Genomic DNA, 26,180 nt, shown 5'->3' with positions numbered 1-26,180 from the left:
CCCCTTGCCAGACGAGGAGACGAGGCCAATTCTGGATCTTTTTTTCGAGTCAAGCTTTTTGACTCAGGGGTGGGTTGGGTGAGCCGATTTGCCAACTGTGTCAACCGAGACATCCAGGGCAAATAGTTGTCTGTTATCTCTTAAAAACTGAACTAGAAGCTCACAGCTGATGGACTAGTGGCTAATCTTTTGGCCCAAGCTTTTACTATTCCGTCCGTATGTCGGAAGCCAAATTGGGTCAATTAGCACAAGCCTCACTTGCCTAGCACGTCTAGGTCCTTCTAGTATCTACGGATATACTCCCACACTCCGTACAATGGGGGCAAATAGACTCGAAAGTTTGATACCGAAATCCGCTAATTGAGACGCCAAATCCATGCCCCGTCTCAGCTGAAAGGCTGATAGATCAGGCCTTTCTCACTGGGCCGCAGATCGCCAAAGGCCTAACGATAGAGAAAAACAGCCCCCTTGCAAGATTGAACGAAGATGGGAAACTAGATCCGATTTTGAAGCCCGATTATGAGTGTCTGAGACGGGGGCAAAGCCTCGGGGGGAGGCCGACATCTTAGTACCAAGTCGTGCCAGTAATATCCGTACAGCAGATGGACCCCGTCACGGGAAGAGCGGCTTTGCCGATTCATGTACTTCTTTGTTCCTCCTTTTCTTCTAGCGGCAAGACAATGGGGAATGGGCCCATCAACGGTTCAGCCTCGAGAGTATAACTAAACCCGACGCGGCGGGAGGAGAGGAGGGGGGTCCAACTTTGTGTGTATGCTTATTATGCCAGTTTGACAGTTTCTCACGGGGCCACAACATGTCATCCCATCTCCGCAAAGTCGTAGAGTGGCTTTTGCCGCAAGTTAGCTTAAAAAAATTCTGGCCCCTGCTCAACGCCTTCCTCGGTCCTCGCGGGCTCGCAAAAGCCAGATCAGCGAACCAATGGTATGATGACGCCCCTTGTCAAGGTCTCAGGTGAAGAGCTGGTAGGGCGCAAAAAAAAAAAAGTATTCAACTTGCGAAGGAGACGGCCGCGCCCATTCCCCCCCACTACCCGAAGGGGACTCGAGATCAGCAAAAAGGTGGTAGCGTGCCCAGTTGAAACCGTTACCTTTTCGCTCTCTCTCTTCTCGTCTGCATAACACTCTTTCTCTACTTCAATTGGCGCTGGGAACTTTGGGAAGCAAATCTAATCTTTGTATTGAAAAAGGGTCTTGAAAAAAAAAAAGGAAACGAGCAGACGACGATACAAATTTGCCCCAAACGTGCAACTCGGTACAAAACTACCTACATGGACGAAGAGGGCCTGGCCCGCCCTTGAGAACCGATCGATACTCTTTACTTTGGTGGCAACCGGCTCGCAGTCTCGACGACGGATTAATCAAAGATACAAAAAAGTCTCGAATCATCTTTTATTAGAAAGATATGTACCGCAGCCACTGGAATCACACATCGCCGGTCGAGATGCCGCACTCGCCGGTCGAGGAGAGATGGCGGTCAACGCTATCGGCTGTCTCATTGACGTTTGGCATTCTGGCATCGGCCGTTTTCGCTCTTCGCGTATACGCTTCGAGGTCCGCATCATGCAAGATGCGGGCAGAGGATGTCCTCATGGGCATCAGCGTTGTGCTCATGTGGGGGACCGTTGCATCTGTCTTGATGAGTGAGTACTCCCAGTCCTTGTCTTTTTTTTTTTTTGACGCCTGTATTCTGACCGCCGTTTCTAGAGGCATATAATGGCATTGGGCTCCCTGGATGGCAGATTCCCCCAGAACAAAAACATTTACTCAATTTGGTACGAACTTGCAACTCTGTTGGCTCAACATCTTGCCCCCCCCAAAACGCTAACTTATCGTCTTTGGATAGGGCTCGTTTCTAGTGCCCAAATTCTGGGCCAGCTCGACCGCGTGCTGCAAAGTCGCCATCATTCTCTTCCTGCGCCGCGTTGTCGGCTTCACGCGCTCCATCAACACGACTCTCGTCGTCGTGGCCGTCGTCTCCGTGCTGTGGGCGGTGGCTGCCATTCTCTTCTCGACCTTTGTGTGCATGCCCATCTCCTTCTACTGGGATAAGTCGAGCCACAACGGCCACTGCATGCCAAAAGACCACTACTTGTTGGGCAACATTGTTTTTGCCGTGATGAATATGGTGGGGGATATCACCATCCTCGTCATTCCCTTGCCGACGCTGTGGAAGTCGCAGATGCCCAACAAGCAGAAAATTGCCATAACTGGCGTTTTGAGTATCGGTCTAATGTAAGTCTATCCTGCCATCATTACTCCCAACGCGGAAACCTAATGGAGACAATAGCGTCTGCATATTCAGCTTGATGCGAGTTGTCCAATTCTTCTATTTCGACTTGGACCACATCTCCAGTAAGTATACGCGCCTTCTTCGCGGCATCGCAGCAGCAACTGACAAGGTCCTGCAGCTTCGAGCGCGTTGGAAACTCTTTGGACTACGCTCGAAAACGAATTTGCCGTCATCTGTGGTTGTGCCCCCCAGCTGGCTCCCTTGTTCCGCGGCTTGCAATCCTCACGCTCCTGCAAGACAAAGAGCTCCGGCTACGCCGGCATGTATGATACATCGGTACTAGGCAAACACGCCAAGATGAGCATCATTCATACCACAGTCAGCGGCACAGCCGCCGGTGAGGCCATACTAGGTCTTCGAACAGCGATGAGAGACGGCAGGAGCTCGTCCGAGGTGGAGCTCAAGGGTATTGAAGTGCATACAGCAATTGATCAAGAAATATCGGCAGATGGATGCCGACATCATGATCCAGGGCGTTTGTTGACGGTTGAAAGTGGAAGATATACCCGCATTTAGGCATGTTGCATTTTCTGGTGTTTGTAGCGAGCATAGCGAGCCTATTCGACAGTTGGCTTCTTTTTGTAAATGGAATTTTCAAACATTATGTGCGAATTGCTCTTGCAACGTGAGAAATGTTGATGCTGGTGCGTAATGTGTTGTATGCAATGTCATGAGTCATTAGTCTGGCTTGGAGGCGGTTCATTATCCTGCTCAATCCATTCGAAAGCTACATTTCCAGTGATTAGTCACGGACTGCGTCGTGCTGGCAAAGTAACTCTTACGCTGTCGACACATGGGACACTGTCCTCGTGAAGTTTCTTGCTTGATCCACTCCATGATGCAGTGCTGAGACATGCAGTCAGTATTGTTGAAAATAAAAAAGAGCCAGAAAATATCGACGAGTACTCACCATGTGAAAGTTGTGCCCGCATTTGCCGGATACTGTGCGCTTGTTAGCATTGCTGGCGGTACCTCGCAGGTAAGAGGTTGGTTGTACGTAGTGCGCAGTCGTCGCCCGGATATCTGCACGAGGGACACGTCCCGTCGAAATGAACCTGGCAAATACCGCAGACGTCGTCCTCGGGAATATCCCACCGCCAAGTAGCGACGGCATTCCACTCCTTGATGGTGACCTTCATCGCAGCGTGTGTTGTTGCTGTGGAGAGGAGGCTACAATCGGCGCATGGCACAGTTTGCGTGCAGACCGTATGAGGTAATGACTGTATAACGCGGAAAATATGCGCAAGATGAAGTGTATGAGGTTGTCAGCAGCTGGTGGGATCTCTGGCCATCTGCGGCAAGCCAACAGAGGAAGACGCGGTTTGGGCGTGTCTTGGTGATGTTTGATTCGTAAGTGGTGATGATTGGATGGGACGGCTCCAGAAAAAGGAGTGGGTTAAAGGTGGCGAGATTGGTGGAATTCGGCGCTAGCAACCACTGTAAGCACCTCGAAACGCCCTTGTTTTGGTGGGTTCTAGCACTGTTGCAACGGCTTTTTGAACCTCTTCAGCGCCTTTGCAGCCTCTGACAGCTCTGACCGACAACGGACTCGACACAGGTAGGGCGCTTTCAGAAGCTTGCCAAGCTTGTGCTGTCAGCGGATGGCCCAAGCTCCCCGCATCGCAGAAATACGTGACGCCAACCCCCGCTGTCCGGACCCCGTCATAAATTATTCCCGTTGCAATTTCAAACTGCCAATTGCTTCTCGTATTCATTGCAATCCGTGACATAACGTCGGTGATATTTTGCAGACGTTACTGTGACTTTTCTTCCGCAGGCTGGTGCTCCGCTCAACAGCCTTCAGCCTCGCCGTGATCCGGGCCAGTTCGCTTGCTCACCAAGCTCTCCATCTCTGCTCTCGCTTGTCCAGCCATTTGGACTCGTAGGCAGCCTCGCAGTCTGGCCATGTCCTTTGTAGCCGTGGGACGGGCTGTGCGAGCCGGCCTGCCCAGGGTCCTTGCCCCCGGCATGGCCGCCGGCCGCCGCGGCTTCTCCTCCTACCTCGTCACCCCCAAGGAGCTCAACGAGGCGCTCCAAAAGAACCCGCCCTCGTCCATCAACACAGACGCGCGCGTCATCCCCCTCTGCGCGTCGTGGTTTCTCCCCAATGATGAGCGCACCGGCATCCAGGTGTTCCGCGAGCAGCGCATACCAAAGGCGCGCTTCTTTGACCTCGACAAGGTCATTGACAAGCGCAGCCCGTACCCGCACATGTTGCCCACCGCCAAGGGCTTCGCCGGCGCCATGAGCGAGCTCGGCATCCGCAAGGAGGACGTCGTTGTTGTCTACGACTCCAAGGAGCTCGGCATCTTCTCGGCACCCCGCGTCGGCTGGACCCTCAAGATTTTCGGCCATGAAAACGTGCACATACTCAATAACTTCAAGCTGTGGGTGCAAGAGGGCTATCCCACAGAGTCGGGGGAGCTGTACAGCGTGGAATGCTGCACGTACCCGATCCCTGAGCTGGACGAAAGCAAGGTCGCCAGCTTTGAGCATGTCAAGGAGGTCGCGGAAGACTACAACAAGGAGGGCTCAGAAGGCGTCCAGATCCTGGATGCGCGACCCAATGGACGCTTCACTGGCCAGGCTCCCGAGCCGCGCGAAGGACTATCCTCGGGCCATATGCCTGGATCCATCAGCCTGCCTTTCAGCGATCTGCTCGATCCGACCACCAAGGCATACCCTTCGCCGGAGAAACTAAAGAGCATTCTGTCAAGCAAGGGGGTTGACCCCAGCAAGCCCATCATTTCCAGCTGCGGAACTGGCGTGACGGCCTGCGTTATTGAGACTGCGCTCGAGGTTGCCAATTACGGGAACCCAGAGTCGCGAAAGGTGTATGATGGCAGCTGGACGTAAGTCATTGGAAATGCACCTGGATGGAAACATTGACTAACAGCACTCTAGGGAATGGGCACAGCGTGTGCAACCCAGCGATAATCTTATTCTCAAGTCTGAGTAGCGTCGAATAGCTTGAGCTGTATAATACGAGGAACAGCTGGGATACCCTTTGGAACACATTTATTGCACGCAAGTTTTTTTTCTTTTTGTATGATTATCTATTGATCTACTACACTCTCCACCAATTGATACGAGTCGCAACGAATCGCTTTGCGTCCGCGTTGAACTTTCAAGTACGAGATGCTGCAACATGCAAACAACTGTCCGCAGTGTGAAGTAAAGACAACTGAATGAAGATGTTGAAACTTAGTTCTACATCATACATCCATTATGGCGGCATGTGATGAAAGAATCCGGCAGTCAGTGACGTTGACAACTGGTGACCCATTTTGGTTTAGCGCCGATTGAATGCCCCCAAAGTTCATGCCTGGCATTCAAGGCATGATAAGTAGCAAATCAGGCACAAAGAGCGAGTAGTCCAGGTACCCACACAAACACGTTAGGGCTCGCTAACCTTGACCGCACTTCCAGCCAAAAATTTGGCAAACCCATCACAGTGTGCACCAGGGACCCCGCCGAGCGAAGCGAAAAAGTCTCCATCACGACTTCGTCCGCGCAATTTGTGAACCTGCGCAACAACACCAACACACACCCAGGCCCCTCCTCCCCCCCCTAACGACAACCTCATATCATACAACATGGCTGACCGTGGACGCGGTGGTGGTTTCGGAGGCCGTGGCGGCGACCGTCGCGGTCGTGGTCGTGGCCGTGGTCGCCGCGGCGGCAAGGGCGAGGAGAAGGAGTGGCAGCCCGTCACCAAGCTCGGCCGTCTCGTCAAGGCTGGCAAGATCAACAGCATGGAGGAGATTTACCTGCACTCCCTGCCCATCAAGGAGTTCCAGATTGTCGACCACTTCCTCAAGGACTCCCTCAAGGACGAGGTCATGAAGGTGCGCACGACTCCTGTTCGAAAAGCTACGAAAATACGGAAGCTACTCGCTGCGGACGACGCAATGCCTTCAATGGCAGAGTAGAATGCAGCGGGGGCCTTGGTTTATCAGCTGAACGACTACAAACATGGGAAACTTTGCAAAAAGAAATGCTAATGGATATTCCCACGTACAGATCAAGCCCGTCCAGAAGCAGACCCGTGCCGGTCAGCGCACCCGTTTCAAGGCCGTCGTCATCATCGGTGACTCGCAGGGCCACGTCGGCCTCGGCATCAAGACCTCCAAGGAGGTCGCCACGGCCATTCGCTCCGCCATCATCATCGCCAAGCTCTCCGTCATCCCCGTCCGCCGCGGCTACTGGGGCAACAACCTCGGTCAGCCTCACTCCCTTCCCTGCAAGGAGTCTGGCAAGTGCGGCTCCGTCACCGTCCGCCTCATCCCCGCCCCCCGCGGTACCGGCCTCGTCGCCTCGCCCGCCGTGAAGCGCTTCCTGCAGCTCGCCGGTGTCGAGGACGCCTACACGTCGTCGGCCGGCTCCACCAAGACGCTCGAGAACACCCTCAAGGCCTGCTTCGTCGCCGTCTCCAACACCTACGGCTTCCTCACTCCCAACCTGTGGAAGGAGACCAAGCTGCTGCGCAGCCCTCTCGAGGAGTTTTCCGACTCTCTCAAGGAGGCCAAGCGCGTTTGAGCGCGGCTCTTTTTTAACGAAGGTTCATGTGGACTCCATCACGGGGTGACGTCGTGATGTGAGGGGATACATTTTATGAAGGAAGGAAGACTGCGGGAGTCCAAACGATTCATGTTTTGTGTGTTTCATTTGCATGATGATTGGTCATATTATAGGGCAAAAATAAATGTCAGAATCTTGGGCGCCCATGGCTACCTTCTGAATTACAAAAAAATTATACAACCTTGTTCAACTGCATATGACATGCCCGCATCTCATCCTTTGCTTTGCAGCATGTTCCATGCTTCACTCACACATCTAGTCTCCATGCCGATGTCCAACCAGTCAGTAAAGCACCGTGGCTTCGGCGCCGACACTGCTCTCCCGCGACACCAGCAGCGGCCACGCATTTACGTCAAAGGAGCGCACCGCAGCCGCCCTTCGCGACGAGTGCGTCCATGACCACACCGCCTCACCTCCAGCGTGCCAACCCGGTATTGTGGTCGCAGTATCTGTTTTATATGGCTTTTCCTTCAAGAGCTATCCCGGAGCGGCTGTGCGAGACTTCAAAGCGGGTAAACAGGAGCCCTCTTACTTGTGTTGCTTTCGCTGGCAATGACTTCAGTATTGATCGCGATATTATGGCTGAGGACTTGGGCTCTATAGGGCTGTTGAGGGTCTCCATGGCTGCTGTTGGTGATGGAGATTTTGTCACTGAGTTCCTGCAATGGGACAGTATGTTCACGGAGCATATTTCTCCATGTACCGAAATATTCCTCTCCAGAGTTCAGCTTCATCTCTATTGCTAATGCTAAACTCCACTGGAAGTTCTTTCATGCCGTATAAGAAGAACTCAGATGGCCTGGCGCTCTTCTTAAGAGGCAAAGCTGGTAGAGCACTTGGCCACTTGGCTGGCCTGATAATGGCCCAGCAGGGCCTACTCAGCACATATCCGACTTGCAGGAAAGCTGGAAATACAAGTCGGATCATGTAAAGACAGACCATCCATGATAGCCTTCAGATCGCAAATAGTTTTTTCGCCACCCTAATTGTCAAGCCAGTGCGGATGAGAGCTGCCCTAGACCCATCTATGCTGGCTACTGATCTTGCTGATTATACTCCTACAAAAAGGGTTTACTCTTTCGTGAGATGCACCATATATCAGGGCGATGTGTCGCCAAGAGCAAGGAGCTAGGCATCTCAATGACCGAGCTCTCACTGTAGCAATTGCAGACTATTTGTTGATGGCCGGCTTGGAAAGGCTGCCTCGGACACGTTTGAGTACCGGACAAGCGTCGAGATGAGATCAGTCAAGGGTGGCACGTGTTTTGGAGCAGGTCAATATTCTTGAGGGAATGCTAGCGTAGAGGGGTTCAATACCTAAGCATGTATCTTGATTGAAAGCCAACGTCGAAGATGCCCTGGCAAGCAGACAGCTACGGCTAACTTTACTACATGCAGTTCAGCATTCGCACATCACAATGGACGCCACAAGCTCGGCAATGTAATGGCACAGTCTTGTCACGAATCGCTGCGAAGCGTGGCGGGTTGACACTTGTTTACTCTGCAAAGGACATGTCGCCAGCATATCTAACCATTATCTGTTCACGCTCAATGAGTAGAGCTTGCAGCCTCATCACATCGAAGCACTCACTGCGTAAACAGGGCTTGCAGCCTCATCGAGGCAAGCTGGTTGTGCATCATGCAGCCCAAGAACCTTGTGTCAACCCAATCGGACATTATGTGCTTTACGCATACGTTGTGTGACTTGAAAGCTGGTCATGCGACACTTTTTTCTTTTTTTTTTTTTTTTTTCACTCGAGGCGTATTTCGGGTCGCGGTGCGACAGCGGGGTTCGCTTCCTGCCACGGCTATCAGTATGGAAACGCTATTTAGAAGGCGCACTATTTGAGGTTATTTGACCCGTTGTAGGCATCACCGAATGTGCATCAAGTGGAGGTGTAGTGGGCAGGGCCATGTCGCCGACAGTAATCTGTAGTGGAGCAAGATGCCGAGTTTTCCTAGCAAGGCTGCGAAGAAAGGAAGATGCAGATGGGACTAGTTATGGATATGGTTGTAATTATTGCCCAGTCTTGTTTTGTGAAAATTTCGAATCGCCTGGTCCCCGGTTCATGATGACTACTGTCGTCAGAGTGATTGCAGTTGGCTCAGGGATGGATGGTCAAGACTTGTCAAGCAGGTAAATGCTCATGTAGGCATTGAGACTTCCGTCTCGTTCACTTGCCACATGAATGACTTCGTATGGGCGGTCAGCCATGCAACAATAAAGTATGGCGCAGAGCAGCAGAGGTAATATCAAGTCAGCTTCTGCATGAGCCTGGGTCTTGCACCCCCGCAGTTGATGCCAACGCTGCAGGACGGCCCTTTTTGCGAGCAGCTGGGATGGCGTCGCAGCTGAAAGTAAGCTGCATCATCTCGTCCAACAGAAGGGGCAAGGGTAATAAAGCCTATTGATTGCCGGGGCAGTGTGAAGGGTCGGCTTCCTCCGGATTCGAGAGAGCTGCGGCAAGCAATGCAAGTCACTAAGGAACTGCCATGACCTTGATCATGTCTCAGAGAGCAAGCAGTTCATGTCATTGGGAATGGTGTCGAGTATAAAATGACTTACATGGCTTGTCCGAAAAGGGCTGTGCTCCGGCACTGCAAGCCCGTGACAATACATATCCGGCCCCGGTCTAGAAGTGAGAGTGGCGTACGCTGCTTGAGTGAAAGTGGACAATTGACGAGAGCATTCATGTCGGATGATGGCGGCTATATTCCCGGGTCTCGCTCAGTGCAGATTTCGACGACAAGAGCAAGGTTAATTTTTTCTTCTTTTCACTTCAGCGCTGGCTGGATCGGAGATATTAGTCTGGTTATAGCTGCTAGGATATAAAACGCGGCCAATCTGCCCGAGTTGTGTGGGCGGCGGGGAGTGGAGGGTATGTATGCTACGGAGCGACCCTTTGTCATGTTCGAGAATCAGGCCACTTCCTGGCGTCAGATAGCTCGAGGGAAAGGCAGGAGGCAGCAACTGGCTGGTTGGTATACAGTGGGTTGTACATAGATTGTAGTCGCTAGTTAGATGGAGCGTTTTTCTTTAGCTAAATGGAAGCGAGAGCGAGTCATGGTATGGAATTTGCAGTAAAATTACTGTGTCGAGGAGATGTGTGCCGACCAGGCTAGGCTTCAACGAAACTGGTATTGTAAAGGGTGAGAAACGACGAACAAACGAAGGGTTGACTCGCGTAAATGCACAACCCCTGCTTGTGCTTGGCCAGGAGCGAACCGCTGTTCATGCAGCAGCTTTGTGGATGAGTAGTGGTGAGGAGGGGCGAATTAGCAGCTGCCAGTATATTTGCAGGTCCCTGTTATTTACTCGTTTCACAGTGGAGAGGTCATTGTGACTCAGAGGCGAAGCTTGATTCTGGCTTCTGTAAATTGACTGGAATACGCGTGGTAATGGAAGCATTGACCCAAGAAGAGTCCAAGGATATCGAGAGGCATCATGCGCGTTGTTGACAATGCATAGGTATGAGCAAGTTTCGGCACCCCGCATGCTAGTTGGAGAGAGGTTGTGTTGGTTGATGCGACCTTGTCCGCTCTCATCGGCCCACTGGGGCTGGGGCCCCGGGCAGGCAGCTTGGCGACTGGGCGGCGGTGATCACGGTGGGCATCCGGAGGCGGATGGTATGTGAAAGGTTGAGATGGAGACATGTGAAACTTTGTTTGTGGGAGGTAAGATAAGATGCGATGTGGTCGTTCGAGTCGTACGGCTCCGTACTGGCTGTAAAGATATAACGCCAGAGGTCGTTGACTACTTGACTGTAGCGAGACTGTGGGACAGAGTAAGAGCCATGGCAGAGTCATCTTGGGCGAGGCGGTGGAAGCTAACGGTAATAAGTGTCCTTGGCTAGTTTGTACAGGGCGCTGGAAGCATCTTGCCGATCTGGAACGAAAGCTGGCCGTGGTGCACCGTGCGAGGCTCCCGTCTTTCCTATCTTTCCCTGGTTGCCTAGGCAGGCCCGAACATCCATAAAGCCTAGCATTTCTTGTTGTAATATTCTATGCAATGTCGCTACGATTCCCATTGTAATAAATAGGCACGCAGGCTTCCTGACCGATTGTCGCACAACCTATCGCGAGCCTTGCACTAACTGCCAATGCTTTGCGCAACGAGACAGGACATGTCAGTTTCATTTATTATTGAGGGATGGATGCCTCTTTATTGTTGATTGTTTTGCTGCAGGTGGTTCAATAGTCTTGGGACAATTACTTCGGCCAACATTCCAACCCGGTGTTTTATTTTGGGGCCGAGCAAGCCCACCACACCCACCTCAATCAGTGGCAGTGGGCACCTCACTCAGTGGCAGTGGGCGATGGGGGTCTGTGAGGTGGTCTGTTACAGCGAGTGAGCGAGCGGGTTCCGGGCGTGGTCCAGCGCATGTCCGCCACACTCTTCACAGTGAAGTCGAGCCTGTGTTGCTGGCTGTCTTGCGAGATCTTCTTCAACATGTTCGAAAAAGGGTCTTCTCTTTGTATTCTTATTCGAATCTTCAATGCCTTTACATATCTCACATATCTCACACATCTCAAGCCCTCTGCTTATAAATCCTTGTAATACCTGCGGCTGGCTGCGGTTGCCCCTCTCAATTGCTGTTATTTCGGTACGTATAAAGTACCTATACCTACCTACCTACCCAAGTACCTACCTACCTACCAACCTGGGTATCGCAGGGCAAAACTAGTGCGCCACCAAATAAATATACTACCCCAAAACCGTCATCTGCGCTCTCGGCCTACATTTCATCATTCGCCATCCCACCACCCCAGGCCGAGCAAACCCTTTTTTCTTCTTCGTGGCTCTATTCGTATAGCCCTCCCGCCATTGTTTGGGCCCTGTTTTTCTTCTCCTTTCCGATTGAAAGCGAGGCTTCTTCCCTTCTTCTTTCCCAAATCTATCCATTTGTATATTCCTTCCTATCCCCAACTGCTTTGCTTCCCATCGGCGCATCAGCAAACAGCCTTGCCCACCATGGCGTCCAAGTCGGCGCTCTCCAAGAGCACCCGTATCAAAATTATGATCGGTATTGATACGGCCTTCTTCCTCCTCGAACTCATCACCGGCTTCGTCGTCCATTCGCTCGCTCTTACCGCCGATGCCTTCCACATGGTTCGTACACATTGTCCAGTTTGCGCTGCCGCACCGCATGACTAACCGGCCTCATTGCTTTATAGCTCAACGACATCATCTCGCTCATTATCGGTCTATGGGCTGTTGTCGCTTCGCAAAAGGAAACTACCGATGAATTCACCTTTGGCGTACGTCTATCTCATCAATTCCACACACAACCGACCAACATTTCTAACTTCGCTCCAGTGGGTTCGCGCCGAGATTCTTGGTGCCTTCTTCAATGCCGTTTTCCTCATCGCCCTCTGCGTTTCCATTATCCTCGAAGCCCTCACCCGATTCGTTGAGCCTCCCGAGATTACTCAGCCCAAGCTCATTCTCATGGTCGGTACTGCCGGTCTCATCTCCAATTTGCTCGGTTTCGTCGTGCTCGGTGGCCACGGCCATGACCACGGTCACGGCGACGAAGAAAACGGCCACGACCACGCTCATGACCACGGCCACTCGCATAGCCACGACATTGATCAAGACCGTCGCAACTTCGCCGACGAGTCCGGCCCCGTTGAAGATGTCTACCCCGACGTCGTCGTCGGCAAAGTCGCCGCCGCCGCCCAAGCCCGCGCCTCCTCCGAGAGTCAGAACCGAGGCCGCCGCCTCTCCGCCAAGGGCCAACAGCACTCGCGCTTCACAAGCATTGATGATATGAGCATCCACCCGTCTAGCTTCCGCCAGGAGATCATTGCCGCCGCTCAGCACTCGTCTCCCGCTCCCCAGGATACTGAATCCTCCAATGAGCCTACCGCCGACGAGGCCGAGCCCACCGAGAATTCGCCTCTACTCAGAGACTCCAAGGGCAATAACGGCGCAACTGCCATCAAGCCTCATACATCCAAATCTAAGCAACGACCACGCCGAAACTCGAGCATCCACGCCGGCCACAACCACAGACAGCCTCAGAAGCCTGGCAAGACCACTGGTCATAATCATGCCGATATGGGTATGAACGCCATGATGCTCCACGTCCTCGGCGATGCCCTCGGCAATGTCGGCGTCATTGCTACTGCCCTGGTCATATGGCTCACCGACTGGCCCGGCAAGGTTTATGCCGATCCCGCCGTCTCGCTCTTCATCACCCTCATCATTCTCAAGACCTCTATTCCACTCACGCTTGCCACCTCGCGCATCTTGCTCCAGGCCACCCCTGAGAACATCAGCATCAAGGATATCCGGGAGGATATTGAAAGGCTACCTGGCGTCGTCAGCTGCCATCACATCCATGTCTGGCAGCTCTCTGACACCAAGATTGTCGCCAGCATGCACCTCCAGGTTGAGTTCCCAATCAATACTCACAGCGGCGAAAAGTACATGCAGCTCGCCAAGCGTGCACGTAACTGCCTGCACGAGTTTGGCATCCACAGTGCTACCATTCAGCCCGAGTTTTGCCTCGATCAAGATCACGAGCACCTCAGAGACGCTGCTGCACTGACCCTTGACGGCCAAAATGACCCAACTGCTCCCTGCCTGCTTGAGTGCATCGATGATTGCCAGGGTCAGGGTTGCTGCGTTGCGGAGGGGTCCTCCAAGTCACCTTCTGTTCGACGTGCCAGTGACTCTTCGAATACAGCCGCTTAAGCGTGTACCACTTTGACGATTATGACATGAAAGACGCCGCCTTGCCGGCTTATGCGATGCAAGCCTACGCAATGCCCGCTGTCCAAAAGCAGGCCTCGAGACGGTGTCTCAACCAACCATTGGCTTGTCGATCGCCAAGCTTACACATTATTTGACCATTACCCGCGTTGTATCTATATCCTACTATATTTTCTCCGTCTGGCGACATGCATTGTCTTTCTTTCTTCTTCTTCTTTTACTCGTATAAGATGGGGGCGCTTCGTGTTGACGGTCACTTTATCCAGCGCTGTGCTGCTCGCACGGGATACAGCTGGTGTTTTCGGTTTACTTAAATGGCGAATGAGAAATAGGGACGTATAAAAAAAAAGTATTGTTTGGGCGGAATAGACGTTGGAATTGTTGATTATTGGCGCGTGGGAGAGTGGTTCGATTGGGGGCGGCGACTAGACGCGTCCTTGTTGAATAGTTTTTGTAGAGTCAGCGACAGATTTGTTGAAACATGGTTTACATTGTTGTTTGAAGCTATTTTGGGAGCCTGCGTTGTGACTTGACATGAAGACGATGTTGTGAGAGTGATTCGGTACACCCACCACACCATCAACCTGCAAGCGTTTGCAATTGAATACAGGCTCATGAGTATTCCCGCGCTTTAAGAAGAGTGTATAGCATGTTTCGCGGAAGATCTCTGGAATACCAACTTTTCTCAGTGGTCATGCATCGAGAGAAGAGAGGAAAGCATGAGCTGTGTGCGACAACTGCATCGCTTCGTGTCGAAATTGATGGCATATTTGAATCAATTTCTAGCAAGTTGAAGGAAGCTCTTTGATAATACCTGGAAACTGTTTAATTCCATCAATACCCGTCTACGAATATAGGGCTCCGGGGTAGTTGTTGACTACGTCTTTCTGGACCTCCTCTCATCGACAGCATGCACTTGAGAATTGAACATCACATCGCTGTGTGTCTCCTCTCTAGCCAATTTCTTTATTTCTGTATATACAATGACACTCCCACCTCTTCTATCTCTACCCTGGGACTCTTTCATCACTTGTCAACAACCCTTCCATTGTCAACCACCACCCCGTACTTCCACGTGCAAAACGCCCCTCTTGCTTTTCTCTCTCTCATGGTCAACAAAATTTGACACCCTTCTTTTGTTCCTCCATCAAGAAACGTCTTCATTTCTTTTGCAGTCCGATATAAATGTACAAATGGTCTCGGTCTTTTCCGGTTCGGTTGACTACCGGGATGCACCGGCCGATACTGGGCTTGTGCTCCACGAACCTGCTGGGCGGCCGCAGGAGCAAACACCCGCTCCTGGAGTCGAAATAAAAGTTGTATGAAAAGCAACAAAGAGACTAATGCCAGAATAATGCGTTTTTGCTCTTGCGCAGGACAACGACAAGGGCACGGTGTATCGCCACTCGCCATCAACTGGGCGACCGACCAATTGGCTTTTTCCACAAGCACAAACCAATGATCAAATTACCGCATCTTTTCCACAGACGGGCAGTGTTCAATTTTTCTGAGTTCTCAAAGTCTTTTCTTTGGTCGTGTGACATGACGGGCCCCCCTGATCTCGTCCATGGCTCAAGACCTGGGCCGTTGTAGCTTGGCCCGCGCTTCATCCACGGCTCGACAAGCGACTACTTACTCTCATCCAAGTAAAGACAAATGTAGCGAGATTGGCTGGTGTACGGAGCAATGCGAATTCAACAGATTTTGCGCGTCATAGTCGGAGCGCAAAGAACCATCATCGGAATCGGGCGTCGACGAGGATCGTGTTCATCAAAGATACGATGTACACTACTGATACTTAACAGCGGACAGCGGATCCACGCTAATACTGTCTTATCCTGACACAGGAAGGACCTGAACCTCAATAGGATTTACTCTGCATGAGAGCTTCCAAAAGAATATATGCGCAGAGACGAAGAAGAGATGTGCAGCTTGCGTATGTCTTGTCTGTCACGAGCGTCTGCTGTTGCCTTGCTGCAATTGGTATTAGCAAGCTGGGCACCAGGTATCAAAGGGCCGAATGCGTGTCTTTGCGATTCCGGCCCTCGTGGTAAGGTAAATTATCACTCCTGGGGTGCCTGCTCGGTCTAGATCCGCACCCCCAGCACGTAGCAACGATTTTGCCCGTGCGAGGCGCGTTGGTTGCCCCTCAATTTGAGACTGAAGCAATAGACTGGCGGCGGCAAAAGACTTGAATATACGACAGTGAGCAGAAATGGTGCCATATCTCCTCACAGCACTTCGCATAATTTCAAAAAATTGCCACAGAATCGCTTCGACGCGAACCATGCACTTGTATCCGTACATATGGGTTGCTTTATTGTGCCCCAGGCTGGGGGTAGCCCTTCTTCAGCCGCCCACCAGAAAAACCTGGCTCAGCCGTCTATTGACAGCTAATTGGTCCCGCGATTCATGCTGCTAAACACCACGCGCCCCCCCATGGAGGATCACTTTCCTTGGAAAGCCATGGCACGAAAACGGATAAAACCGGTTCTCCAATGAGCCGATGTCTGGAGGAGCCAACATTTTGCGTTTGCGTGATAATGGGTCTTGATATCGTGAAGAGAAAGCTATCGCGTGGCCAGTGCTTCAAGCCCAGGCCCTCCCTTGTAGATTCTGGGTGTTGCGAGGCGGGTATACACACGTGGCTGTACCAAAACAGTACATTTGCCTCCGATAAATGCTATTTTGGCACTGGCGCAGCGCGGATCAAACTGCTGTGCGTCAACACGGGCTTTGCGCCGCCTGCCTGCTACATACCGTAGCCTTGTACAATCCGGGTTAGACGGTGCATCTATTCGACGCAGCTAGGCTGGTAGCTTCCTCAGAGGTGTCTTTAAACGAGCAGACTGCAAGCCCAAACGAGTCTAGTTGATGCCCGCTAGCAGGAAGCCACAGGAGATGCTATCGAATGGTTTCACCGTATCGCAGAGACGGAAATGAAACATGGTTATGTGTGCAGTTCGTCAATCCTAATGTGCAGGTGCCAAGAATTGCTCGCAGCGGCTGTACCTCGCTGCATGGTAGATTCCTCCCAAGTGGCGTGCTACTTGGGGGTCGTGATTGGCATTGCCAGCAGGATGATGTAAAGTGCGCCGAAGCTACTGGTACAGGCCGTCTGACAGTTGGTTCGTCCTCGCATGTGCCATATGCAGGAGCAGGGTTCATTGCATAGCTGAAGGCCAAGACGGGCAAGGTGGCAAAGGTTCATATCGTACGGAGCACCAGTAAGCGTTCAATCGTTCATGGCTGGTGTTCTGGTCGGGGCGTCCCGAGCCAAACTGTACTCAAGCACGCCGAGCATAACTATACTTTAAAATCGTCATGGAGAGCGGCTATTCTCACAAGCCTGCAGCCGCAATGCTAGTTCCGAAGCAAGCTACAGCTTCAATAGCAGGCCGACGACGATCCTTGCCAGCCACAGCCTGCAGCTAACAGCCAACTACTGTCGCTGGCGCGGCTTTGTAGCTGGGGCTGTACATATACATCTCGATACTCCGTATATATCAAATCGAGGCTAAGGCGTCAAAATATCCTAGACTAGCTGCCGCATTGGTCCATGAGCACATCCAAGTTTGGCAAAGGCACTTCTGCTGTTTGGAAGCATCGTCGACTGAATATGGCATTGTTGCGGACCAGGGCCAGAAAGACGGCGGATGTGCTGTAGAGAAATTGGGCCAAGCTAGTTGCCAAGCTAGTTGCCAAGCTGCTCCTTTTTCAAGTTTGAGCGAGCGCCTCACCCGCTACTGTCAACTCGGGGCAATGCGCAGGCCATTAGTGACGTCGTGGCATTGATATGTTGGCTGCCTCGTGCGGGAAAGGCATGTCCGAGCATATCAATATGTGACTGCTCCGTCAATGCCAAGAGACGTCGCGAAAACCTGGCAATCGGTGCATAAGGATCGGGTTTTGCATAATGCCATACTTATTCACCATCATAACCATCATAATTTATGGAGAAGAGCAGCATATCGATGATGGCGCTCCCCTATTCAACTTTTTCTGTTGCTCCTCGAAATCCGCTTAATCATTGGAAATGCTCGGGGCTTGGCGTAACCTTTTCGATCTACTTAGTACTCTGCCCTTTGGACTTGTAATAATCAGTATAGCCAGCCTCGCCGTAAAATATGACGTCTATCAGGCGTACGGAGCTTCTGTGCCGGGCTGGTTGTAGTACCAACTGACTAGTGACTTTACGGAGAGTTGGTTCAAAAGTGCATTCGCTGGCCTCGACACCAATGCATGTATGTGGCTGGGGCAGAAGAGTAACAGCTGACGCGACGGCGTGCATACAGTAAGCAACTGCCATGTGACGAGGCCATTTCCAGCAAAAAAAGTGACGCCTGGAGAAAGATCCGAGTCGAAATTTTGGAAATGGTCTTGGCTCGCATCGCGATCGCGGCAAGGCAAGATAGATGGGAAAATGGCGTGTGCTGATGGATAGGGCTAGCCAGTTCAACCGGCGAGCCTGCCAAGAAGCCAGTCTGTTGATGCCGTTGGGAGCAGCGTTAGAACTGCTCGCTCGGTTCAATCAACAGTAGCCAGGGTCCAAGCTGGAAAAGAAGGAAGCCTACCACGACGCCAATCGCAATGTCCATCACGCGATGAATAGCGCGTCTTCGGCCGATGGGCTGGGTCTGGGACAGCCGGTCTTTGACTGCAGGACGCGTAGACTGGTAGACTTGGATGTTTGAGGCCTCTCAGCCACGCCCAGACGCCAAAGTAACACGCCATCAAAAGTTACTGAGTAATAGCGGCTTGTGGCGTCCACAGTTCAGTTGGCGCACTGCAGATCGGATAGATCGTTGGTGTGCACCAGAGGAGTGATGACGGTGGAGAGGTGTGCAAACTACTTACCGGCTTCAAGAACTGTAAGACCCCTCCGAGCCGAATTTACTCTTTTCTAGCTGGATATCTCGAGTCGTTAGAGCCCCATTGCCGGTTTTTGCAGCTCTCTGAGCCATGAAGAATTGAGGTGGAGAACTGCGTTGCGCTAAAGACTTTCGTGTCCCGTAATGGAAGCGCCGCCGTCTGAATTCAGACATATTCGTGCTTCTTTCTTTGAGCCGTGTGCGCCAATGGCTGGCCTAATAAGTATCTGTTATGTGATCTGCAGCAGCCACAGCTGTACAGGCTATGGAAGGCCCCATGAGTTGGAGTGCAGTAGTAACCTGATCGAGGACGGGGTCATGAGGGCTAAGCCGAGCAGGAACCGCAATCTTACGCCCCTCCATGTGAGAGATGTAAAAGCCAAGCCGTGGCTGAACCAAGTGTTCGGTATCAAGTCTGAGAAGGCAGCGCTACAAAGTCCAGTTCATCGCATGTGGTAGCAACGGCTGCAACGCGACACCAGCGAGCGCACATTGGTTAACGAAGAAAAGATTCTTCATTCAGTGCCAACCGTTGCGTCACCGCGGCTGCCCACCACGACGATACCAAAAGACATCATGTAGTTCGCCAAGAAAAAAGAAACGTCAATCGTTCTCCGTTATATTGCACGGTTCCTTAGTAGCCAAGCCGCCACGCCGGGCTACGCCACCTCCTCGTCTTCCGAGTCCAATGCAAAGCCAATGTAGCGCGGAGCGGCTGACTTTCCATGCAACCCGCCCAAGGCGGTGTCTGGTTTCAAGTGACACAAAATGGCTTAGAGCGCGGAAGAGCTCTCGGGATGTACATTTGATCGGGATGCAAATGTGACATCGATTGTGAGTGGCAGCTTGCGGAGGTCATCTCGGAATAAGTTGGATGGACCCTCTGCATTTTTCAACTCACCACCTTGCCCGAAATGATACATTTAGTCATGTGCCAGGCGTCCGAAGTAGTCGTGGCCGAGCAGGCGGGGGCTTGCGGCGGTGGGCAGACATGATGAAGATTAGTCTGCAAAGCAAAAAGCAATTCTCTGCATCCTCGTCAACTCGCGGAACTGCATCTCGCTCGTGTCTCGACCGACCAGCTCGACCAGCACTTGTGCATGTACTCCCAGCCAAGAAAACTGAGCGTAAGAATCTGCGCTATGAGCTTGGTGTCGCGCTAACCGGGACGAATCTCAATTGCGTGGCTCATCGTGCTACGCAAGTGGCATTTTGAGACGCTAGCAGCAAACCTTGGGGTCCATGCCATGGACTTGTGCGCGTGTATCAAACGAAGGATGCAGACATTGTAGAGTTGTGGTAGCTGATGGCTGGCTGGCGTTTAGCTGTTCGAGGCTTGGTCGGTGATGGTTTCATGCAACCTTGGCTAGAATGGCAATTAACACCAGCGACGTCTCTGGGGTCTAGAATTGGTCATGATGCTACCTCGAACTTGCATGCATTTGATTGACTGCATCGAGATGTATCGGGATGGACGATACAGAATTTTGATGCAGGAGGAGCAAATCGGCGTTGGTGGCTGCCAGCTGCCAGCTGTTTGCTTTGGATAAATTTCCGACTGCGGTTCTGCTGGAGGTTGGTGCCGAGGTCTGTCTGCATCAGTGGGCAGCTGCAATTTCCATGATGCGGTCACAAATGGCAATATAATCTACCCCTCTCTCGTCAATGTACGATCAATGTCAGCCTGGAAATTGCTTCGATGGAGGGGCCGGCCTTACCGCTTCGTCTTCCCCTCAGCAACGGCCCTATTTGTACGAAAATTTTCCATCTCGAAGCTTCAGAGGCGCCGGGGTTTAAACAGTCAGAAAATTAAAGATGCAGAAATGGAGAAATGGTTCTCCGTATATATCCGTTTTTGCCTGCACGCACGAGCAAGGCCTTGAATGTGGAGGATTTCCACAGGGCGTACGTTATAAGTAGCGTCAACGCCAATTTGAGGGCTCCAGTGGCACCATGTCGTTCTCCTCCAGGGCTGGCGTCTCATCTGCTGGCTAATCCTTCCAAACTCGGTCCCGCTGACGTTAGAGACTTGATGTAAAAAGAAAGAATAAGGAGAAACAGCATAGATATCATTTGTAGACGCCTCGGCTGGGGTGCCTGGTTGAGCCTGGCATGCCTGGATACCTACCTGGCACAAGAGGAGTTGCACTAGCAAACTACCTAGGTAGGTAGGTATACGCCAGCAAGCCACAGCGGAAATGGTGCTCCTTCTCAGACGCTTGCCGTCTTATTCATCATTGAAACGTTGATTTGTCGTCCAAACGCAAGGCTGCTGGACACCTTCCTGTAGGGGATACAAATAGCGACCATTAATGGCCTTGAACTTGTTCAAGCCCGCCTCTGTGCAATGCTCCACTGGCAATGAACCATCCTAGCGTCGGAGAGCTCCAGCAAAGCTTTGGTGCGTTCATTTCAAGCCGCAGTACGGAGCACAAATAATTACAAACCGGACCGGCCAGTCACAGAGTTGCAAGAATGCACCGAGAGCCATGCCTGACGTCTCCACGTCTCTTGTTGGGGCTCGGCACGTCTCGGCCGCTAAGAAGCCTTTCCAGAAACTACCAAGTATCGAAAGAGCCTCTTTTGAATGATCCCGTCACCGGCCCAAGTAGAAATTTTCCTAGCTCGAGTGGCTAATAAATGGCTTCAAATATCCCAGCCGGCGGTTTTTTTTCTTTATCTTTTCTGCAATATGATGACATGTATATTATGGAGCATCCGCAACGCCTCTCGCTGAGAAGAAAAGAAATAGGCAGCCAAGGCCCCCTCCGCCTTATGGAAACATGTCCACTTGCTGCAGCCAGGCGTCGCCGAGGCCGTCTCCGTATACCTCTAGCAAGGATGTTGGTTGGGATGACGCTCCAGCGAGAGCCTCCTCTCCAGAACACTAGCTTCATGTGTCGCGCTGCATGGCGTATCAGGGTGGGCAAATATGCTGTCTGCGGCTGTGGCCCTGCCAACCTGCGACGGCCTGTCGCCGCCGCTGTGCAATGGCGTGGAATTGCATCAAGTTTTGAGTGAGGCGTAGCGTGACGGTTTCGCGTGCCTTTGGCGGCCATGGAGCGGCAGTCTGATTTGGCGTCCCATGATTGGATCTCGTCTTTTTGCTGTGCGTTTTCAACGAACTGAAGCGGAAAGCGCAAGCCTGCAGCTTCCGGCGTCATGACTCTTCAAATCCCGCCTATTTCTGGCAACCCGGCTGGACCTGTTTTCCCTGGCCGACAGGCTCTCTACTTAGGCGTCGGCTTGGATGACCGGCCCGGTGCTGAGGAAACTCGCAGTCCATAATTGGACTAGGAGGGGCGTGGAGGGCGGATCTCTCTAGTTCCTCTTGAGGCACAGCCAGGCTGCTTTTACCTGCCCTGTCACCCTGTCTGCGTGTTAATCCAACTCCACGTCATATATCTCATGTATCATTTTGATTCTATGCCGAGTGGGCGTAATAATTCTCTTGAGGTCGTTGCTAGTCCAACAAAATAACGACTAACAAGGACATTCGTTCCTGCGGAATGTCTAGCTTTTCGTTGTCCGAGCGAACGACTGATCTGTTCGGCAATCGAGTGGCCATTGAAACAAGAGTATCTGGGCACATAGTCTCACAATCCCCGAAGAGCATTGCTTCGTTTTCCCCAGGTCGTGCAAGGATAACTATGCAAGGAACAAAATGTGCGTCAAGGATGAAATAAATCCTCCATAGGCCAGAGGGCTTCTGATTCAGCAAATGTTTAAGACGCTAACCGCCATTGTCGCAGACGCTATTATATCGAAGGCTTGATTTGGTAATGACCGGCCCTGCGGTGTATCACTCCTGGGCGGCCGATGTACCGTATTGAGTATACATTCAGCGGGGATGAACACGGGCCCCAACGAAATATTACTCGTATGAAACAATGATTGGCAGAGTGGGAATATCGGCCGGCAGCGCACGACGTCTCATACCGCTATTAATACAAGGACCCTGGGCCGGTTTGGCTTTTTTTTTTTTTTGAGGCCAGGGTGCTGACGCAGAGCAGTGTCCTTGGGCACGGTCAACGGGACAGACCGGACCCGTTGCGCAAAGCTGAAGCCGACGTCGTGTCTTTTTTTCAGACAGGCAAATTGGATTGCGCTAGCTCGACTAGACTTTTATACCTGCCTCATAACTACATTCTCTCCGAGGAGATATTCATTGGCTGTCTAGAACGCAGTAGATGGAGAGATAGTGAGATGAAAAGACCCTCCGCCACGCATGAGAAAACTCTGACCATGACCTCGTCGCAGGTTATAAAGAGAAAAAAGACCCATCCCCTATTTGAATACTTTCGATTAAAGATATTGTCTGTCCGCTTCAGGTTCAGCGTCGGACATGGGAGGGCGTGTGGTCGAGCGTGCCGAGGGAGGTTGACGAGAGACGCGCCATCTGCAGCGATTCTCCAGTTATTCTGCCACGGAAACAAGCCTCTCGTCCTCTCATCTGGGGGGAAAAACGTACGCATCATGTGCGGCTTCCCGCGTATGATGCTCGTTCTTCACCTCCAGGGTCCCGACCGAGTGGGCTCTGCGGGTGCCCTGCTTAGACGTGGACCGTTTTGCCATGAACTCGCCCCGTCTTTACAAACTTTCACCCTCTCTGAAAGGCCACGGACCCTTGGTTTGCTATCTGGGCTTCACCGACGACGACGACAAGGCAGCTTGATAATAGTGAGAAATCATCTTAGAGAGATATCCACAGTGGGCTTTCTTGGCCATGTTCTTGTCTGCACGGTAAAAGATGCCGATGGCCCATAGCGTAAAGAGGAGCAGAGGCACGCGACTCGGCGGTGCCACTGGGATGGGTTATTGAAGCGGAGTGGGCGGCGGCGTTCGGTGTTGAATATATGACGGCACCATCTTTTAAGCATTATGAGCCATCGCTGTGCTGTGCAAATCTCACAATCATTGTGGTATAAATCGGCACTAACGGGCCCCCCCGCCCCGCTACGGAAAGAAGCCACACGTTGGGCGGGGCAGCTTGCGCTCCCGCCACAGCGGTGGTGCTTGCGGAGGAGCAATGCGGGCGCTGCCATTGGTTGGGCCGGGTCCCTGTGTGGTGTCGTCATGAAGAAGAAAACGGTCCCAATCGGGCAAGCTTCTAGAATAGAGTTATGCAACCACTATAAATAATCTGGTCTGCACAACACTTATGTTAGATTGCCTGTATGCAACCACTTTCGGCGGCAACGACATGCCACGACAGGGCCCCCTTTTGTCGAGCATGTACTCTGTATCAAGAGCCGATATGCAGAGGCACTTGACCTACAGTAGATACACGGATATCGGGCAAAAGACGGTGAGGCTCTTCACAACGACTAATATTTTTGATATCCTCATCCCGGATGTGATGGATGAAATATTCCTCCAACGCGACGCGATGCGGCCCTCGATTGTGGAACACTGAAAATGCGGTTTGTTCGCGACATGGCGGCGGTCAAGGCATTGTAAGAAATATGAAAAAGATTAAAATGGAAGCAATTTTTCAAAACGTACACGCCCTCCTCCGCCGCCTTTGTTCCCACTGACGCGCGACGACGCTCGAGGCGGTGTCTGCCCATCTCGTGTATGCCGTGACCACGACTTCCCGCACAAACTGTGCCCATTCGGCCTATCATCTAGCAATGCCTTTTTTTTTTTTTTTTCGCAGCTTGACGCGCAAATTTGATACCAACTACCGTAGCACCAACACGTTGTGGGACGGTGATGGGTGGATTTGTGCCAGCCACTGGACCCTGCATAGTAAATAGTTGAAGAGGGCAGAGAGGAAAAAAAGAAAAGGCCCAACAGAGCGACGGCCCCAAAAGGTGGTACAGGTGGGTTTCTGGGCCATCTTGCGAGTTTGAACTGCTAGTATTATTATGAGGCGCTGACTGTATTACAATGGCATTGCGCCTGAGGGTTAGCTCAGCACGACGGGCATGTTCCGCCTAGATGCAGGACCCTTGCTTCTCTTATTCAAAATGTGTAATTAATTTGAAAGGGCGTACCTGTAAGGAAAAGCAGAAGGAAACAACATGGGACGATTTTTTTTTTTTCAAACAGGTATGTCTGAGACGGAGTGGACAAGCGCCAATGCAAGTCTACGTCAAATAGTCACGGCACTGGTGACAATGCCACGCACTACAAAGAGCGCTACGCCTGGCCTGGCAAGCAAAAAAAAGAAGTCCATTGTGCAATTGCCCTTCAACGCTAGGTAGGGTTCAGCGCCATGATTCTAACCCCCCCCCTAAAAAAAGAGCCTGCCGAAACCCCCCCGGCATCAAATCTCCTTTTCGCGCGTCACAAGTCACCCATATATACCCATGCCTGTACGTACGGCGCAAGAAAGCGTACCCGCACTCCTGCATCAGGAGAGAGAATATGTGTGCTTTGTTCAATGTACCTGGCGCGCATTGGGCCCCGAAGCACGAGATGCGAGGCGTATGAGGGGGGAAGCGAGGAGTTGAGAAGGAGGAGAAGCAGGAGGAGGAGGTTGAGGCACAGATAATCCGGCCCTGCATTTGCTCGGGCCGCCGAGATGACATTGTCTCGAGATATGCAAAGAGCTCGCGCTTCTTTTTTTTTTTTTCTCTTCGGTGCAACGTCCGGCCCCCAACAAACAATGGAAACGGGGAATTATGCAACCACTTAAAACCCCAAATGCCGTGGCCAACAAAAAAGATGGTCGCATCGCAGGCCGCGGGGGAGGGTACGCTGGCCGCAGTCCTCTCATGAATCGTCACGACGTGTGTGCATTTTCTCCGAGTCACGTCATGCAGATTGAACGTGATAAACGCGGCCCTCCTGACACCGAGGCCGCGATGATGGGTTGCTGTGACGTGCATAACTAGGGGGAGGGGACGGGTCTCCTTGGGGTCACGATGTAAAAGGCCTTTGCCGACGAGCCTTGGCTGCCCAATGAGATGAAATAGCAGCAAAAACTCGCAAACGGCGGCCCCTCTAGCCCTCTTTGTTTGACAATGACGAACATGCGTGATGCCAAACGACGGGGTCGAACAATGAACGCGGCCGGTGGCCATCCGCGAATCTTGGCCCGTTACACAAGACGCAGTCCATCATAAGGGGCGCGTGTGACGGCTCCAAGTTCCTTCATGCCGTTACTACCTAGAACTATTTTACGCCCCGAAGCTCCAGCGATCAGCGCACTGGTAGGGGCGTGGTTTGTATTGGTTAGTGCACGCGTTGGCGGGCCTGTTTTATCTGCAGGGCGGCTGTTTGTGATTTCTCGAGAAAGCTACGTATGTATATATTAAAAATACAAATTTGTAAGCAGCTGCATGGTCCTGGTCGCGGGCCACGTCAATCAGCGTCTTCGTTTATCGAACGAGGTTTTTTGGCGGCTGTATTTGATCCATGTTTTACCGTTGGGCGTCAAGCCAGGGTTTGATTCCGCCGTAACCCCCCTTGCATTATCTAGCCGAATTTCTACTTGCCGCGAGAATTTGCATAGCTCGTTGAAAGAGGAACCGGAGAACCGTAGATAAAATATGGCTGACCCTATTTTGCGCCGCCAAAAGAGTGCCGCGGCGATGCATAATTTGATGGGTAAAAGGGGGGTCCCGCTGGCTGAGCGGCATCGCCAGTTTGGTCGGTTTCAATATGCGGGCGGGCGCGCAAGACCTCACATAAGAATCAAGCACAATGCATGTTGTGGTTCTCAAACCAAAATCGTTCAATGCCGCCACCGA

At 52.0% G+C, this 26,180-nt stretch overlaps 6 protein-coding genes across 6 annotated transcripts; 4 read left to right on the top strand and 2 right to left on the bottom strand.

The window, feature by feature from the left end:
• Window positions 1–1,461: 1,461 nt before the first annotated feature.
• Window positions 1,462–2,826, top strand: BBA_00211 (integral membrane protein, putative; the record flags this gene model as incomplete). Its single annotated transcript, XM_008595308.1, has 5 exons — window positions 1,462–1,660; window positions 1,725–1,792; window positions 1,864–2,252; window positions 2,308–2,372; window positions 2,429–2,826. The coding sequence occupies 5 exons, from the start codon at window positions 1,462–1,464 to the stop codon at window positions 2,824–2,826; spliced, it is 1,119 nt and encodes a 372-aa protein (XP_008593530.1).
• A 152-nt stretch (window positions 2,827–2,978) lies between these two features.
• Window positions 2,979–3,449, bottom strand: BBA_00210 (anaphase-promoting complex subunit 11; the record flags this gene model as incomplete). Its single annotated transcript, XM_008595307.1, has 4 exons — window positions 2,979–3,037; window positions 3,093–3,156; window positions 3,221–3,252; window positions 3,308–3,449. 4 exons carry the CDS (start codon window positions 3,447–3,449, stop codon window positions 2,979–2,981), a joined length of 297 nt encoding a protein of 98 aa, XP_008593529.1.
• A 766-nt stretch (window positions 3,450–4,215) lies between these two features.
• Window positions 4,216–5,269, top strand: BBA_00209 (thiosulfate sulfurtransferase; the record flags this gene model as incomplete). The annotated part of the gene is made up of 2 exons (XM_008595306.1): window positions 4,216–5,162; window positions 5,215–5,269. The coding sequence occupies 2 exons, from the start codon at window positions 4,216–4,218 to the stop codon at window positions 5,267–5,269; spliced, it is 1,002 nt and encodes a 333-aa protein (XP_008593528.1).
• A 637-nt stretch (window positions 5,270–5,906) lies between these two features.
• Window positions 5,907–6,849, top strand: BBA_00208 (40S ribosomal protein S2; the record flags this gene model as incomplete). Its single annotated transcript, XM_008595305.1, has 2 exons — window positions 5,907–6,158; window positions 6,334–6,849. The coding sequence occupies 2 exons, from the start codon at window positions 5,907–5,909 to the stop codon at window positions 6,847–6,849; spliced, it is 768 nt and encodes a 255-aa protein (XP_008593527.1).
• A 5,014-nt stretch (window positions 6,850–11,863) lies between these two features.
• BBA_00207 (cation diffusion facilitator family transporter) lies at window positions 11,864–13,591 on the top strand (the record flags this gene model as incomplete). The annotated part of the gene is made up of 3 exons (XM_008595304.1): window positions 11,864–12,001; window positions 12,067–12,150; window positions 12,209–13,591. 3 exons carry the CDS (start codon window positions 11,864–11,866, stop codon window positions 13,589–13,591), a joined length of 1,605 nt encoding a protein of 534 aa, XP_008593526.1.
• A 7,662-nt stretch (window positions 13,592–21,253) lies between these two features.
• On the bottom strand, window positions 21,254–21,644 carry BBA_00206 (uncharacterized protein; the record flags this gene model as incomplete). Its single annotated transcript, XM_008595303.1, has 2 exons — window positions 21,254–21,312; window positions 21,515–21,644. 2 exons carry the CDS (start codon window positions 21,642–21,644, stop codon window positions 21,254–21,256), a joined length of 189 nt encoding a protein of 62 aa, XP_008593525.1.
• Between the last annotated feature and the right edge of the window lie 4,536 nt (window positions 21,645–26,180).

Source organism: Beauveria bassiana (assembly GCF_000280675.1).
Source record: "Beauveria bassiana ARSEF 2860 unplaced genomic scaffold BBA_S00001, whole genome shotgun sequence".
Classification (NCBI taxonomy): domain Eukaryota; kingdom Fungi; phylum Ascomycota; class Sordariomycetes; order Hypocreales; family Cordycipitaceae; genus Beauveria; species Beauveria bassiana.
The sequence above is the reverse complement of the archived record's forward strand: the minus strand, read 5'-3'. Positions and strand labels throughout refer to the sequence as shown.